Source organism: Pseudochaenichthys georgianus, chromosome 14 (assembly GCF_902827115.2).
Source record: "Pseudochaenichthys georgianus chromosome 14, fPseGeo1.2, whole genome shotgun sequence".
NCBI lineage: Eukaryota > Metazoa > Chordata > Actinopteri > Perciformes > Channichthyidae > Pseudochaenichthys > Pseudochaenichthys georgianus.
Window position 1 is genome coordinate 19,832,609 of NC_047516.1, and position 16,410 is coordinate 19,849,018.

Here is a 16,410-nt window from a genome sequence, read left to right on the forward strand (position 1 = left end):
AAAGATATCAAGTCATCTTTATTAACCCCCACACTTTTCCATTTTAAAACAGGAACACCTGCAAAACAAACATCTCTACATAATCTAGCTCTACGCGAACAACACCAAACGGGACATACTGACATATAGCCTGCACAGCACATTTTAAATACATGATGAAATGTATTGTGGAAAAATGAGTGTAAAATGAAATAAATACACATGTGAAGGTTGGAGGAGGGACTATTTTTGTAGAGAGGCATCATGAGAGAAGTGTTGAAATGAGATGATGTGTGTGGAATTTAAAGAGGTTAACAGGGTATAAAGTGCTGAAAAGTAGGTAGAAATACTGACTCAAGATAAGGCATCTGAATGATAAACCTAAAGAAGAAATGGAAAACTATTTTTACTGATATGTGTAAAAATGTTCGTCTCTCTTACATGGACGTTTATTTAAAAGGCATCCTGGTAAACTTAACTTAAAAAAAGAAAACTAAATAAAGCAGGCAATAAAATAAATACTCTAAACATACAATAACATTTTGCATTCAGCAAAACATACCACAGTTTGTTTAAAGTCCTTCTTACAGAATACAGCCCATAAAATACTGACATTCCTCCTATTCTCAAGTATACTCTAAGCCACAGTAGTGTTTTACTATAATTAGATGCATTAATGATGAGTCTCTTTTGTATTCGCCCGAGAAACATCAACCTCTCCATGCTGTCGCTTATTGATGCCATTTAGTCCACACTTATCTCACACCATCTCTCCAAAAAAATCCAGCTGATGAAAAGACAGGTTATGGAATTTACAATCAGGATGATTTAAAGTCAACATATACAAAAAAAAAAGATTCATAAAATTGGAATCACTCACAAATAATGGTGACAACAAGCTGTCTTGTTGGTGTCACAGGGGGATATTCAGGAGCTTAAAAAAACTCTGGTTCATTTTTTCGCTCATATAGGGAAAATGAAAGCACTGTTATGTGGAACAGAGGTTCACTAATGTGCCGCTCAGAGAAGAGGGAATACAAAGAAAAGTCAGAGGATTGGGGGGAATACAGAGGGATTATGCCTCTTTCCTTTCACAGTCTTTCCTCTTGTTTCTTCTTTTTTCCCTCCACGTTTCACTGTCCTCCAAAGCGACTGTCCAACTGAATTGTTAGTTTGACGACTGCGGCATCTCTTTATCTTCATGGGAATAACAGATGTGTCAGTCTGTTTGTATGTGTACTTGTTGTAGAATATGCAATTGGTCGACATTTTATATTCTAGAAGTTAAGATTTGTAGTTGTGCTTTTGCATGTGAATGTATGCACGTATTACTGGGCTGCAAATGTTTCTCAGTAAAAATCATCTGCTGTCCTTTGCTTTTCTCTAGACGTAGGCCTCGGGTATGTCGCTGCCGTTGATCCTTAAGTAGATCTTGGCGTTGTCCTCTCTCTGCAGCTGCTCTTTGTGCAGCGTCCGTCTGTACCACATCAGGTAGAGAGGCAGCAAGAAGCCCAGCATGCTGATAACAAGGAGTCCAATGTTGACCTGTGGGACAAAATCAGAATTAGCCATGCCTGAAGGTTTCATTTGTGAGAGTCTGAGAGTGTGTTTGCGTGTCCATTCATACCCAGAAGGGGTCTCCCTCCAGGGGTCCCATCATCCACAGAAACAGGGGTTGCTGCAGTAAAGAAAACACAGCACTGACCAGGGACTGCATACCCGTTAGACTGCCAAACTGAGAGGAGGGGTACCTGCAGAGATAGAAGCGAGGACATTTTGTTTTTTAGTTTAAAGCTACATCCGTATACAGAAAAAAAAGTGATGATGATGAATTTGTGTTTTGTGTGTGTCTGTGTGTGTCTGTGTGTGTGTGTATTATGAGACTTACACAGCAGCATAGAGGCCACCAACAGCAGAGTGAATGAATCCTCTCACCACAGTGTGTAAAACGAATGAGACAATCTGAGGAAAGAATACATGGTATAGGGATCAATATTTATTATCCTTCAGTAAAAAGGTTGAGGAGGGTCTTTAAGGAATAGTTCAACCCTTTGCATTTGAGAGGGAGAGGAGAGGCTAGAACCAGGTAGCTTAGCTTAGCAAGAAGACAGGAAACATCTAGGACTGGTTCAAAGGTAACAGAATTTAAGTACATACTAAACAGATCCAGACTGGTTTCCCATTTGCTGTTACATTCACAAAATACTAAACTGAATTAAAACACTTAAAATATTCAAATACTAATATTTCTAAATGTTTGCAAGTCTGAAGCCCATTTGGATTTGGTGTTTCTCTGACAGTTTTTCGTATTCGGCATTGTGGGGAACGGTATTTCGATCTCTCTGTCTGTACACACAAACTGAAAGATTGACAATAAAGTTGACTTTGACTAAAGTGTATCACTCACCTGCACGGGGAGATTGGGTATCAGACTGGTAATCCCGAACCCTACTAGAAGGACGTTTGTGAGGACGAAAGCTCGCAGGGCATTGGTCACCTTCTGTGTCTTTTTGTCTCTTCGCTTTTTCGTCTTCTCCCCGCTAATGTTCAAAATGAGAAAGAACAAAAGAGAAATCAGAAAATTAGGCGTGATACAGGGTTCATTTTGTGGTTCATGGAGAAGTTTCTGGACCATGGAGAGAGTTCAGGAACAAGTGACTCACTTGCTGCAGGGCTCCTTTTCGTCCACTCCTTCATCGCACTCCTTTAGCTTCCAGTCCATAATCTGACCAATCACAGGAGTGGTCATCAGGCAAAGCAGCTGCATAATACCGAAGATGGAGGAGTACAGACCCACTGAGAGAGGGTAAGAATGAGGACAAACAGGTTTTAAAAAAAGAGTGCAATGAATGATAAAAAGTCAGAAAAGATTAAGTTGAGGTTATCGAGGTAATGGTTGAAATATGACTAGTTTATGATGTCTACAGGACCTTGTTCTACCTGGTTAATCACTATGATGGTACAGTTAATCATTAGTCATAGGTGCTGGAGCCATATGAAATGAAACAACAGTGGATATGGAGAAAACAGCTTCCTAAAAGTCAATACGATGCCATTATGAGGGGATTTATGGCCAGGGGAGTAATGATAAATGAAAACGAGTCATGTGAAACTCATAGGATGAATGCTTTTTGCTGTTGCTTCGGGGAAAGCTAGTTAATGAGTAGAACAAATGGTAGTTTCAGATTAAAGATGAATGACAGCTGAAGGACTGGGTTATTGACATGGGCAACAGGCAAGGGCAAATGAAAAAACAAACTAGCTATGAGAAAAGCAAGAGAGTAGTGGATTTATTATTGTGATGCAAACCTACACAATTCTAGAGGTTAAGTTCTAATTATAGTCAGTTTATTAGTAACAATCTGCTAATCTACTGATACAACTATACGCTTTTAGTCTTACCGACTTCCATTCTTTCCACTGAAAATACAAATAAAACCATTGAAGTCCAGATGCATTTATGACATGAATAAGAACCATATAGCATATGTCATAAGGCAAAGAAAAAACATGATTCAAGATAAAGAAAAATCAAACAAAAACGTTTTCTCGTACATCGAAACACAAAGACATAGAGAGATACTCAAACCATAAGCAGAGCCACATACCTGTGTTGAGGTCTCCATCACTGAGTGACTCCAGGACGCTGTTCATGGCTCCCATGTAGAACAAGAGACGGAGCTGAGTGACACACATGGTCACCAGACTGAGCATGAACATCGTGCTGGTGATGGTTTTCAAGAAGGACTGGGCTGCCGAGGAGAAATGGAAAAAACACAATTGTTAACAATACGCAATCGAGTGAGATGCACAAAATATGGGGCAAACATTGCGTTGATTTCTGAACTCTTACACTCGTCTTTGCTTTGCAGTTCCAGGTCCGTGGTAGAGAGGCAGAGCTTGTTTCCGTCAGTTATGGCCAGTTCCTTCTGCTTGATGCTGTTGCTCACGCTGAGACGCCGGCCCACGGTGGTCACCTGTTTGTAGAACTGCTTCCCTGTGATTTTATGGTCGAAGCCCAGCCAGCTGAACTTAATCTTCACACTGAGAAAGCAGAGGAGAAGGGGATGAAGAGGAATAAGATGAGAGAAGAGGACAGTGTGAGAGCGAGGACAGAGGAGAGTCGAGTAGGAAATGGAGGAAAAGGAAAGAAAAAAGTTAATATCATAAAGACAAAATGGTGACATGCATGAATCACTCAACTGGAAACGTTTTATGCTGAACACGGTCTGATTTTGATTTACAAGGATTTAAAAAGGAGTTAATCATCAGCAGACTTTAACCTGGCAGCATTACACTGCACATCTTACATCATTATTTGTCAAACAGTGTCAATGATGTCGAGAACTCCATATTTTAGCCTGCTGTCACTTATGTCCGACTATTTTTGTTATACTTAAACAAATAGAGACTTGCCAATGTTTAAGTTCAATGCATAATGTTACCATAGATGGCACCTACACACAGTAGAATTGGTGACACATTTTTGCAAATGTTCGTGTTTTTAAGGGAGCGTTTATGTTCTCGACTTTCTTCAGTCAATTTGACCTGTGGTACTTACTTGTAGTCCATGTCCTCTGGTGATGGGAACGGCTCCAGTGGCCAGTTCATGAAGCAGTTCAAGAAGACCAGTCCAGCACAGGCAGCCCACACCACCAGGATAGTGATGAAGGGTATGCCGAGGTCGTAGATAACCTGTGAAAAGCAGAATGTTGCATATAGTAAGGAAAGCAGTATGGAAAAGACAAAATCTTTACGAAAAATGGTTATCTTTGTTACCTTGACACCAGGGAAGGTGACCGCGGAGGAGGCATAGGAGCCAATCATCAGGGCGATGAAGGTGGAACGGAGGTCACCAAACATGTTAGGAAGCTAGAGGGAGGAGAGGAAAAGAGACATCGTTACAACCTGTTTATACTCTAGAATTAAAGAGCTTTTAGCAGTGGTTGCCGATTGGCCTTCTATCGAGACAGTCCATTCTGGGCTACTTTAGAAAAAAGACAGCGGTACAATATGGCGGTCTACGTGACAAGGACCTTCACATTATGTAGGCAAGAAGGGCCCATTCCAAGCTCATTAAAACACTCTCTTAGCTTCCGGTGATTAGGATATTCCATTTCCGATAAATCCCCCTAAATCATTCACACTGGTTTTTCAAGTTCGTGCAGTGATTTGCAAGCAGATTATGTTTATTCCATGACCGCAGTGGTCTCTGCTGCAGAGTGACTGCACTGAGACCAGGGACAGAATGGAGACAAATGAGGATGGCGCCTACAGACACTGGGGCAGAGAGGACAGCGGGAACCAATTAGCAAGCAGACATCAAAGGAAGTAAAACATGAACAAAGTGACATGAAGCCTACGTAAAAACAACATGAAACAGCATCACATTACACACACAGCTGTTACATTACACGACAGAAACACAGCGCTATTGAGACAGAAGGGGTGACTGAGGTGAGGTGACATGTTCTCTGTTTTTTGACACGCTATGCTCCCGTTTGAGCACAGCGAAAAGAGAGCTGCGAGGAAAAACAGAGGACGCAGGAGACAGTGGGTGGAAAAACATCCAAACACAAAGGCCTCCACAGGCTGTTCGGTTTTCAAGAGACTGAACAACAACAAGCACATCCAATTACAAGAGTGGGGAAGCGAAGGAAAAGGTATGTGCTGTGTGTGTGCTAAATGAGGTATTAAGCAAGCACATTGAAGCACCCAGTTTATATTTCCCAGCAATATCTCCAGGAGTTCTGAGAAAAAACGATTGTTAGAGATACCAGTTTAGCAGCTGCTGGAAACACATACATGGGAAAGGTGACCTGACATCTGACATTGGCACAGAGCCAGCTGATTATTACCTAACAACGGAGAATAAATGCCTGTAGGTCTGAGGTGCAGTCACGATCAAGGACTCGAGGAACAGCATAGTGTCTAATGATTAACCCAACGCTAAGACTTTCCCTATATACATTATCAGGTTGTGAAGGAGACGGTATGGAAGTTGGCGGGGGGAATGTGGTTTAATGTACAGACTGTGGGAGCAAACAAAGCCCTACATTATGGTTTTATTACATCACTGACATTTAGGCCTAATGGGGGCTTCAGTGTGATGCAACACATACCACATAGGAGATGTACATCACAGTTACAGCCTGTGGTGGGATAGAAAAGGGGCATTTATTGGGAGATTTACTGGATTAGAGCCCCTCTCTAGTGAGCAGCATCACCATGGTACAGCACAGGACTCCCATGTTAGTCACTGTAAGGCTGAGCTGATGACAAGAGGAGGGGACAGGAAGATGAAGAACAACAACGGGGACAAGGCAAAGGAATGTTGAGGGGTTGTTTGTTCCTGGGAATCATGAAGAGCATCAGTTGTCTCAACACGTAAAGGTCTGAATCTAGGGTATGCAGGGTCTTCATGGTAAAGTGAAGAGCGTAGCACATCCTCAACAGTTTCGATGATGTTCTTATTAAGGCACACTAATGGATGCAGTGGAAAGTGATAATGAAACATTGAGTTGCTCCCAAAGGCTCTGCATCAGGAGTATTACAAGACACACACAACATGTATACACTTACTGTGAGAGATGTGAAGGTCATACACATGCCCCCAAAGCCATTGAAAGTCAGGGCAATGAAGATAAGGACCGACAGTTCTGCAAATGAATGACACATAGGTTAGCTCACGAGTGACTTTCTCAACATCCAAACTACTGTTCATTGTTTCAAATACAGTGACGGAAAATACACATCAGCCCGAGTACTCTTCCGGCCGACTTACCATTTGGATTGTAGGATCCATAAGCAATGAGTAGACAGGAGAACGCGAAACACATGCTGAAAATAAATGAAGAAAAGTCACAGCATTAAGTCAAATTACCAGAAAACCTAAGTTAATTATAATTAACCTGTGTTCACATAATTACTGTAACAAAGAAAGAACATCGTGGTTAGTTTGCATAGTTTCCGCTCTCCTTTCTTACCTGCCCAGCAGTCTGAGATTGCGAGGCCCGTATTTATCCATGACGATCCCCAGGGGCAGGGTGATGGCCGAGAGCAGGAAGGAGCCCACTGTGAACGCCAGGTTCAGCATCTCATCCTGTTCTTTACAAATCAGCCAGCCGTTCATTTTCAGGGGCCCATCCATAGGCACCAGGGGCCTCATCTCCACCCCGTCTCCCAGACCGACCACGCCAGCCTCAGTCTCAAAGTATTCAGCATAGTCATCGGGTTCCGAAGTGGCAAGGGGAAGGGACAGATTGGAGATGGAACTGTTGCCTGTGAACAGAATGAAAATAGGTAGAGAATTGAAGTGGAAAATTGTTGTATTTACACCTACTCACTTAGGTTTGAGAGAAGTTAAATAACCATGCTATTTAGACTAATTAGTACGTTGGAATGCAAGGGACAAAAGGTGATACGCTAGCAGTGGCAATAAACACATTATCGTCAGTCAGAACCTGCCAGGAGATAAAGGTGCAACAGTCCAGGAGAAGTCCGTGTGAGGTAGAAAGGGAAGCAGCAATTCTGCCTGGATTATAATCCCTTGAACCTTTCAGCCAGCAGACATCTTTGTTGTCACATGAGGGATGTATATGCACGACATCCCTGTGTGAAACACCCTGATGTGCTTCCTAACTGGGTGTCAATCCTATTTCAGAAACTAAGACTTGCTGATGCTTGCTGACTTGCACATTTACTTGATTTCCTCTTTTTGTTGACTTAACATACGTCAACGTTTAACCATAACTCATTATTCTCTGCTGCATGTGCGCAATGCCTCATGTATGCTTCATCATCATTTTCTTTCTTTGTCAATCATATTTCTTACTGCCAACCCCCCCAGCGGTCTAATTTACTACTATTCATCACTTTTCTATCAGTCTTCACTTCCCTCCCTGCTCTTTATCAGTGGACTTTAGGCTTCCATATTACCGGTCATAAAATCTGTTCCTCTATCACATGTCACATGCTTGAAAAGCGCTGAGCTGGTGCTGCGGTCCTCTCCCTGTTATGTCATCAGAACAAGATAAGACGTCTGTGGCACGAGCCGGGAAGCTCAATTATCACTCACTACACTATAGTTGAATAGCCTGTAAACGTGACTCGAATTAGCTGTGAGTTATTGAAGGTTTACGGATGCATTTTGAGTGACGCTGATTGGGTCTCAAGTTCAAGCAAGAGCAAGTTGCATCACTTGCAGATTAAGTTGAATTGGAAGACAATGCCAGACAAGTTATACAAACATTCTCCTACTGGTCAAATCCATGTCCAAAGGATAAGTGTGGCCTAATTCCTCTCTCACGTTCCCTTTTTTGCTTACTCTCTTCTACAAGACCTGACTGGGGCCATTGTGTGCATTGTGTGGCCTTTGTACTTCAAAACACAAAGCAGCTGCATGACTTTGCTCAAAGAGAGGAATAAGAAGAAAAAGAGAAGACGAAGGCGTGAGGGCAAAAGGACAGCCGATTCCAACCTGCATCCCTGCTCTCTTTTTAATTTAACTGATCAGGTTTAGTCTCCTGAGGCCTCAAAAAGCAGCCTGGGCCCCTTTCAGATAAACACTTATTCTTTAAAGAGAATAGAAGAAGCCAAAAAGCAGCCTATTAAGTTACCTATCGTGAATAAAACCTTGCTCACTCTTTTGCTCTTAGTACTGGTGATGACACTGAAGGACTGTAAGGGCAGCCCTCACTGGCAATCCACATTTAACAGCTCACTGTCTTCCATAAAGAAAGACAGGACAAACGCAAGCTCTGCACTTTAAACTCATGTAGGCAGATGCTCAAGACTGTTTGCCTTTGCAAATGAGGGTTTCCTTTACTATCAAGGCACATGATGAAACACATGACAGATAAGAAATGTGACATACTTGTGAAGAGAGAGGAATGCAAGCAGCCTGTGACTCACCTTCCTCGTTGCAAAGGTAAGAGTAGAAACCCTCTGACTTCAGCATGATGAGGAGTGATCCCCATCCCAACAGCACGGCAGAGAAGAGCAGATTCTCAATGATGGCCGTCACTGCCATCCACCAGCGCCTGGCGAACGCCGTGGCCAGGGACAGATTCATGGTGGCGGTTGAGAGAGAACACAGGCCGGGAGAAAGAGGAACCAGAGGAGAGCAATGTGGAGTTGTGAGAGTCCACCACCACAGAGGAAGGAACAGCCCGGTCTGACGCTCAGGATGAACAATCACTGATCACTTATCTGTGAGGGGAAGAGAGGAAGGGGGAGGTTTTACTGTTGCTTGTAACTTAACGACAGGAACGTTTTTATAAGCTCAAATGATAAAAGCCTCTAAAGCTAACATGATATGGTACCGGTTGCACACATCTGACATGAAGAGAAAATGAACCTGTGATATCTGTTTCTTAACTTTATGATTAATATGTCATCAGACACAGGGGAGAGCAAATGTAACTGTAACAAAATGAACTAATAGTAGCAATGGCTGGTGAATGATTAACTCCTCTGCTAGTACCACGATCATTACATCACTCTGCTGCATGAACAAAGAGCTTACATCACATTAGGCACTCACAACTTAAGAAGCATCCACTGTGGCATTACAGACATTCAGTTGTTAGCTGGGAAAAAATACAAACTGGTCCAAACTGGACTTGAAAAGAAAAATGGGTTTCGCTCCCTGAGCCCTCACCCCACGGCCCCTTCACTCTACAAAAACCCCTAATATGTCCTCTCAGGCCCATCCAACCGAAACTCTGCAATTACTGTGGTGCATCCAAAACATAAAGGAGCAGCCAGACAAACAATACACAAATCAGCTCAAACCTCCAACCCCTCTCCCTCCCCCTCTCTCTCTTTCTCTCTCTCTTTCTCTTTCTCTCTCTCTCTCTCTCTCTCTCTCTCTCTCTCTCTCTCTCTCACAATACTGTACATGTACATACACACACAATCTGCTTCACCATTAAGAAATAAAAAAAGTTGTCTGCTGATTTAAAAGAATATAGATCAGCAAGAGTACACAATATAATAATGGATAGCTTGTTTCAGAATATTGGTGTCTTATTAAATTAAATAACAGTTTTCTACAATGCAATACTTAAGTGAATCACAGGTAACATGTCTAAGCAAATCACAAACTTCCTTACCTCTCCAGGCAGCACCCTCCAGCTCCAAACCGCCTGTTGCTCTCTGGTTATCTTTGAAAAGCAACTTTTATATACCCAAGCAATCCTCACGTGGCGCCCCCTATTGGCCGTTGGCTGTCTGATGTATGCACCTCAGCCAACCAGCACTCAACAGCCTTGAAAGCCTTGATGTTACTGTAACAATAAGATCTTGAATGGAGGTCAGTTGATGTGCCCTTTATAGTTTTTCCTAATAGTTCATCAAAAAATGTTATTAATATGAATGACAGGCTTAAAAAAAAAAAAACGTATTATCAAAGTCATTGTGCAATTGGAGGTCCGAAAACACAACAAGCCAAACAAAGTCCGGTTGAAAAACATAATGGATTTTGCAGATAGGGGAGGATGCGTCACGGCTAGCTATCAACAGTTGTCCGGATCAATGGCTGCTATTGATGGAGAGGAGACAGGAGCAGTCTTAGTCGTTGTGTAAGATGTTTACTGGTGTTTGGTTACTGTGTTGTGTGTGGTTTTAACCAGGAAATGATCTGCTGAGGTTGAAGTTTGTTGCATAAAAACAACAACAATGAGGAATTTGAGGAAGAACTTCGTTTGTTTACCACAGAGCAACATCGATTTGATTAGAAAAAAACTTTAAAAAGGCAGAATTCTCAGAATTCCTGCCTCTTAAAAGACGAATATCTTCTGGTATCTTTGTTGCTTTATAAAAAAAAAGACATATCTTTGAGAAAAGACAAAATAAGAGTATTGGGCAAGGAAAACACTTTTTGTTCTTACATGCCGAAGACAGTTAAACGTGACTGACATTAATTAATTTATTATAAAATATACGTTTTGCAATCGTTTCTCAAAATCTTTTAGATTAAATCATTTTTGCTGCATTGACATTAACTCAGATTTGCATGATTAACAAAATGTCTGTTGAATGTCCTTTTAAATCGAAATAATTCACATGAGCTTTTATGTTATAATGACCTTCAGTTTTTAAATTTCTATTTTTCATTTGTGCCCTCTCTTAGACAATTTTAACCACTTTGACCTGTTTTTAGGTCTGGAAGAAAGTAGATCATGTTTAAGTGGGGATCGTATCATCAGTCAAAACCTGTTTTCCAGGTGGCCCACTCTTAAACTGTAATCAATATGCAAATAATTCACTGAGTGAGCAACAGAGACCCAATCTGAAGAAACACTGATAACGTAAATTGTGCTGTTACAGTGATCAATCTCTGAAGGTCTGTGATTCAAATTCGCTTTTAATCTGGCATCCTGTGAAACTTTTCATGTTAATGAGCATTTGATGAGCATAGATGAACCAATCACAATGGTTGAGTATCAGCCATTAACTGATCAATGATCTCCAACTGTTGCTACAAGTGTTCAACCGAATTTGTCAGTTAGTGACACATTCATTACAAAACAGTAACACACAGATCACATAGTTAATCACTAGTGCTGTGTTCATTTCCTGCACCCAATCAAAAACTGTTAATTATATAATCAGATGCATTATATGAGGCAACAGATATGAATGACAAGATTTAGTGAAATGTTATTAACTACGACAGTACATCACTGTATAATACTGATTTTTCATATTTTGAATACATTATATATATGCTGCCAACATGTGGAGGGTTAAAATAAAGGGTTGTAAAAACATTTAAAAATATTTGAACCAAGTTTAGTATTTTCCTGTGAGCCACAGAAAAAGAAAAGGAGTTGTCATTGATCTCTTCTCTTGGCAACTTATACATTATTAACCCCACCTTGTGGTTGTTGTTGAGCCTTGCACTTAAAATAAAAAAGGACACATGTCACACCACAGTTAAAACAAGGTGTTTATTGCACATTCATAAATGGATCACACCTTTGGTACAGCTATGCTTTAAAAAGTTAACATCGAACACAGTGCAACACGCCGTCAAATTGCAACATAAAAACAATCCACAAATATAAAATGCTTATACATCTTAATTCTAAGAAATAAAATAATCCTTATCTTTATACAGGATTTTACAGCCCTTCAAATATTTAGGTTGGTCTGATCATTGCTTGATATTTACATACATAACTTCAAACACAACAGTGATTTTGTCCCTGGATATTTTTTTGTTTGGTTGCATAAATGACCAAAGTTACACACAGAGTAAAGCATTGTTGAGTCCCTTCATTATTGCAGTCCACCTCCAGCCATGAGGCAGAGAGCCAGCGAGAGCAGCAGTGTCCTTAAGGAGCATTCAGTTCCTATTGCTGCAACAGAAAACACAATGTAAGTTAAACAGGAAGCCAGAAACAAGATAGTTAGGTCATGATGAGTTCACGATCAAACATTTCACACCCATGACATCTTGCTACAGAGATTTACTGGAATATCTGTTCATTCCCAACCTCAGTAACCATCTTATCTCTGCAATGTTACCATAGAATTCATATTTGACTCAACTTAATCAAATTCACAATAACAAGCCTACCATGTTTTATAACCAACTGTTTTCAATCGCAAATTCATATTGTTTGGTCTAATTATGGCTTAAAACTAGTTATAACTAAAACAATACATTTCCCATGGAATATCATGCTTATTTCAGTTTATATAGTTAACAAATGCTAATGTAACAGTTGACAAAAGACACATTTCTTTCCCTACACCCAATACAAACTAAGCAAACATAGATAAGATTTAAATCTGTGTATCTACCGTCCAATTGTTTTTCTTTATTAAACATGTAAACGGAAGAGCGTCTGAGAGGCCTTTTTGCTTTTTTTTTGCCATCCAATCTCTGTACTCCCAAAGCGAGAGCTGTGTCCGGGTCCTCGGCAGTAAATCGGACCCATTTCCGGTGAGGGTTGGCCTCCGCCAGGGCTGCGCTTTGTCACCAATCCTGTTTGTAACATACATGGATCGGATTTCGAGGCGTAGTCATGGTGGTCTGCAGTTCGGTGGACTAAGGATTGCACCACTGCTGTTTGCAGATGATGTGGTTCTAATGGCTTCATCGGTCTGCGACCTTCAGCACTCACTGGATCGGTTCGCAACCGAGTGTGAAGCAGCTGGGATGAGGATCAGCACCTCCAAATCTGAGGCCATGGTTCTCAGCAGGAAACCGATGGACTGTCCACTCCAAGTAGGGAATGAGTCCTTACCCCAAGTGAAGGAGTTCAAGTATCTCGGGGTCTTGTTCTCGAGTGAGGGAACAATGGAGCGTGAGATGGGCCGGAGAATCGGAGCAGCGGGAGCGGTACTGCAGTCGCTTTACCGCACCGTTGTGACGAAAAGGGAGCTGAGCCAGAAGGCAAAGCTCTCTGTCTACCGGGCCATTTTCGTTCCTACCCTCACCTATGGTCATGGAGGATGGGTCATGACCGAAAGAACGAGATCGCGGATACAAGCGGTCAAGATGGGTTTTCTCCGCAGGGTGGCTGGTGTCTCCCTTAGGGATAAGGTGAGAAGTTCGGTCATCAGGGAGGGACTCGGAGTTGAACCGCTCCTCCTTCGCGTCGAAAGGAGCCAGTTGAGGTGGTTCGGGCACCTAGTTAGGATGCCACCTGGGCGCCTCCCTAGGGAGGTGTTCCAGGCACGTCCAGCTGGGAAGAGACCAAGGGGTAGACCTAGGACCAGGTGGAGGGATTATATCTCTTCGCTGGCCTGGGAGCGCCTTGGGATCCCCCAGTCAGAGCTGGTTGATGTGGCCAGGGAAAGGAACGTTTGGGATTCTCTGCTGGAACTGCTACCTCCGCGACCCGACCACGGATAAGGGGGAGAAGATGGATGGATAGATGGTAGACTTGATATCAGCAATACTTCCAGTCAGTACTCCGGCAGCAGCATTTTACACCATGGAACATCTATAGAGTCTGGCCTGGATAGCTGGTCCCTATCCTTCAGCACACTGACACACTGTCACTCTTGTTGGCCTCTTATGAAGCTGCTGTCTTTTACAATATGATTATTTCTCTGCTCCTAGTTCAATCCTCTCAGATTGTTCCATCAGTCCCAGTCATTGCATGTCAATCAATAGAGATTTGAAAAACGTGTCCAATTCAACAAAATGTTTTTATGTGAGTGAAGGCCAGAGCTAAATTATAGATTGTTTGATTGTGTATTTACAAGGTGAGAGAAAACAAATCCACATCCTCCTATGAAACGTATTTTATTTCCTTTTCCATGTTATACTTATACTTACTTGCATTAGAACATTTGCATGTTGAACTGCATGATATCTTCCCCAGCTTCAAGGTAATACAATAAAATGAATTGATTCATAATTTTAAAAAATTGATGCAAATGTATAAATTAATAATGTTGTGTGCAAACATTTCAAATATAAAATGAAAAATAAGTTTACTTTTCTAAATTATAATAAACTATTAAAAAAGGTTTCGTCAATATACGTTTTTCTGCCTAAAATAGTTGAAATTGAACGCAAACTATATCAAACACCATGGCATGGCAATTAACCCATTTGTGCCCGCTATTTAAATTGACTTTGGTTAGTTAATACAAATATTGATATTATATATATATATATATATATATATATATATTTATACATATATAATTGATGCAGTCTTTCTGATTTTTTTTTTTTTTAAATACTGCAAATGAAGAATATTTTAAATGTTCTGCAGAGAGTGCCCTAACTTACAGCAGTTGAACAGATTTGTGGAAGGATACATTCTTCATGGGCTTCAATGGCTCTTGTAAAGGGTGTTTTATTGTTGCTTGTATTATCCTCAGATAGTGGTTTGTTTAAATAAATGACATTTCAATAAATATTGCAAAAAATGGCTCCAAAAAAAGCATATAACCTGGCCGGCTTAACCAGTGTGTAATTCACCAAGCACCACAAGATTCAGAGTTTATAAAGTACAATTCTGGGCCATTGCTTGTGTCATTTCTCCAAACACATACACTAAAAATGCCTGTTTTGAAGCCTTAAAATGGTGCAGGAAAAATACTTTACATTGTATTATACTTAAAGACAGGGCTATTCAGTTAAGAGAAGAGAAAAAAGGAAAGAAAACTGTTATAATGGGTGATGTAACATTAATGACAGACATAATATGAGGTCCTTGGCAGTTGGCACTCAGACTTTAGAGGGGTCATTTTGTGATCATGGGGCATCACCCTTACAGCATCAGGACAATATCATAGGAGTCAGACACTGGAAGTGTGCTGGAGGCGTTGACTGGGCCTGATGGAAGGATGAGGCTGATGAGACTGAAGAATCTGTGACGAACTAGCGGCTGAGAAATAATCATATATTAAAAGACAGCAGCTTCATAAGAGGCCAACAAGAGTGACAGAGTGTGTCAGTGTGCAGTCTACCATCCTCTTAAAATACTCTGTCCAACAATATCAGTCTCATGAAGAAAGGTTTTTTAACGCTTATTCAAAATAGCAGAGAAACATGCATTCTTGTTCTCAGGAGGGGACATTGACAGAGGATTGTTGGAAAAGTACACAGTAAGTACTTCATAGTACTTATGGGGGTAGTTTCACTAGTACTGAGTCCAACAGGATCAATCTCACGAAGAACTAATGGCAATAAAAAAGAATTCCCTCATCAAACTTAGCAGAAGTGGCTTGATTTTGTTCTCAGCAGGGGACTTTGACAGAGTATTCCTCAAACAATACACAGTAAAAGTACTTCAATGTATTGTAAGTAGTAGGCTAACTAATACAAAGTCAAACAGATATCAATTTCATTAAGAACTAATGGCAAAATTATATTTTTATCATTCATCAAAGATAGCAGAAAAACATGCATTATGTACTATGGAGGGGACTCTGACAGAGGATTACTCACAAAGTACACAGCAAAAGTACTTCATTTTATTTCTGGTAGAAGTCAAACTAGAACTGAGTCCAACAGTGTCAGTTCTCATTCATAACACTCCGTTCGATGTCTCACTATGGGATGCGCCTCATCGCGGATCAAACAGAAGCATCAATCTCATTACGCCAATCCTGATTGGCTGGTGATCTTGACGTCAGCGTCAGGGAATTCACCCCCTATAAGTAGCTTGCGCCACAATGCATGCGTCATTCAAACCCCTCTTCTCGCTTCAGAGCACATCTCTATAGTAGCCGGACAAGCTTAACGGTCCACAGACTGAACCCAAATATAACCATTTCGGTCGACGGGCGCTCGCCGGCTACTCCTTCTGCTTTGCAGGAAGACGGTAATACTAACGCCAGTTAGTATTGAAATCGACCTCGCCCTTCTCTTCCCCGGAAAGTAAGGTAGGTCTGATTTTTTCTAGCTTCCCCTTACTACCGACACCACGGTAGCGAGGACGCTTTTCTTTTTCT

General features: G+C 41.2%; 2 protein-coding genes across 4 annotated transcripts in view; both read right to left on the reverse strand.

Annotated features, from left to right (window-relative positions):
- Positions 1-10,136, reverse strand: slc43a2b (solute carrier family 43 member 2b). Of its 3 annotated transcripts, none has more exons than XM_034099133.2 (15): positions 10,095-10,136; positions 8,893-9,189; positions 6,966-7,260; positions 6,764-6,819; positions 6,562-6,638; positions 4,759-4,851; positions 4,541-4,674; positions 3,833-4,023; positions 3,588-3,731; positions 3,382-3,399; positions 2,643-2,775; positions 2,387-2,519; positions 1,868-1,941; positions 1,607-1,730; positions 1-1,524 (listed from the first exon to the last, which is right to left on the reverse strand). In XM_034099133.2, the coding sequence occupies exons 2-15, from the start codon at positions 9,050-9,052 to the stop codon at positions 1,363-1,365; spliced, it is 1,794 nt and encodes a 597-aa protein (XP_033955024.1). In that variant the 5' UTR covers positions 9,053-9,189; positions 10,095-10,136; the 3' UTR covers positions 1-1,362. The 3 variants fall into 3 exon arrangements, with proteins under 3 accessions (XP_033955024.1, XP_033955025.1, XP_033955027.1); XM_034099134.2 differs by lacking the exon at positions 10,095-10,136 and adding an exon at positions 9,524-9,725; XM_034099136.2 differs by lacking the exon at positions 3,382-3,399.
- A 1,783-nt stretch (positions 10,137-11,919) lies between these two features.
- Positions 11,920-16,410, reverse strand: part of LOC117458707 (ferroxidase HEPHL1-like) — a 31,252-nt gene continuing 26,761 nt past the window's right edge. Inside the window, exon 20 of the mRNA XM_034099331.2 lies at positions 11,920-12,344. Coding sequence (XP_033955222.1) covers positions 12,265-12,344 — 80 coding nt within the window. The 3' untranslated portion in view covers positions 11,920-12,264. The remainder of the gene's footprint in view (positions 12,345-16,410) is intronic.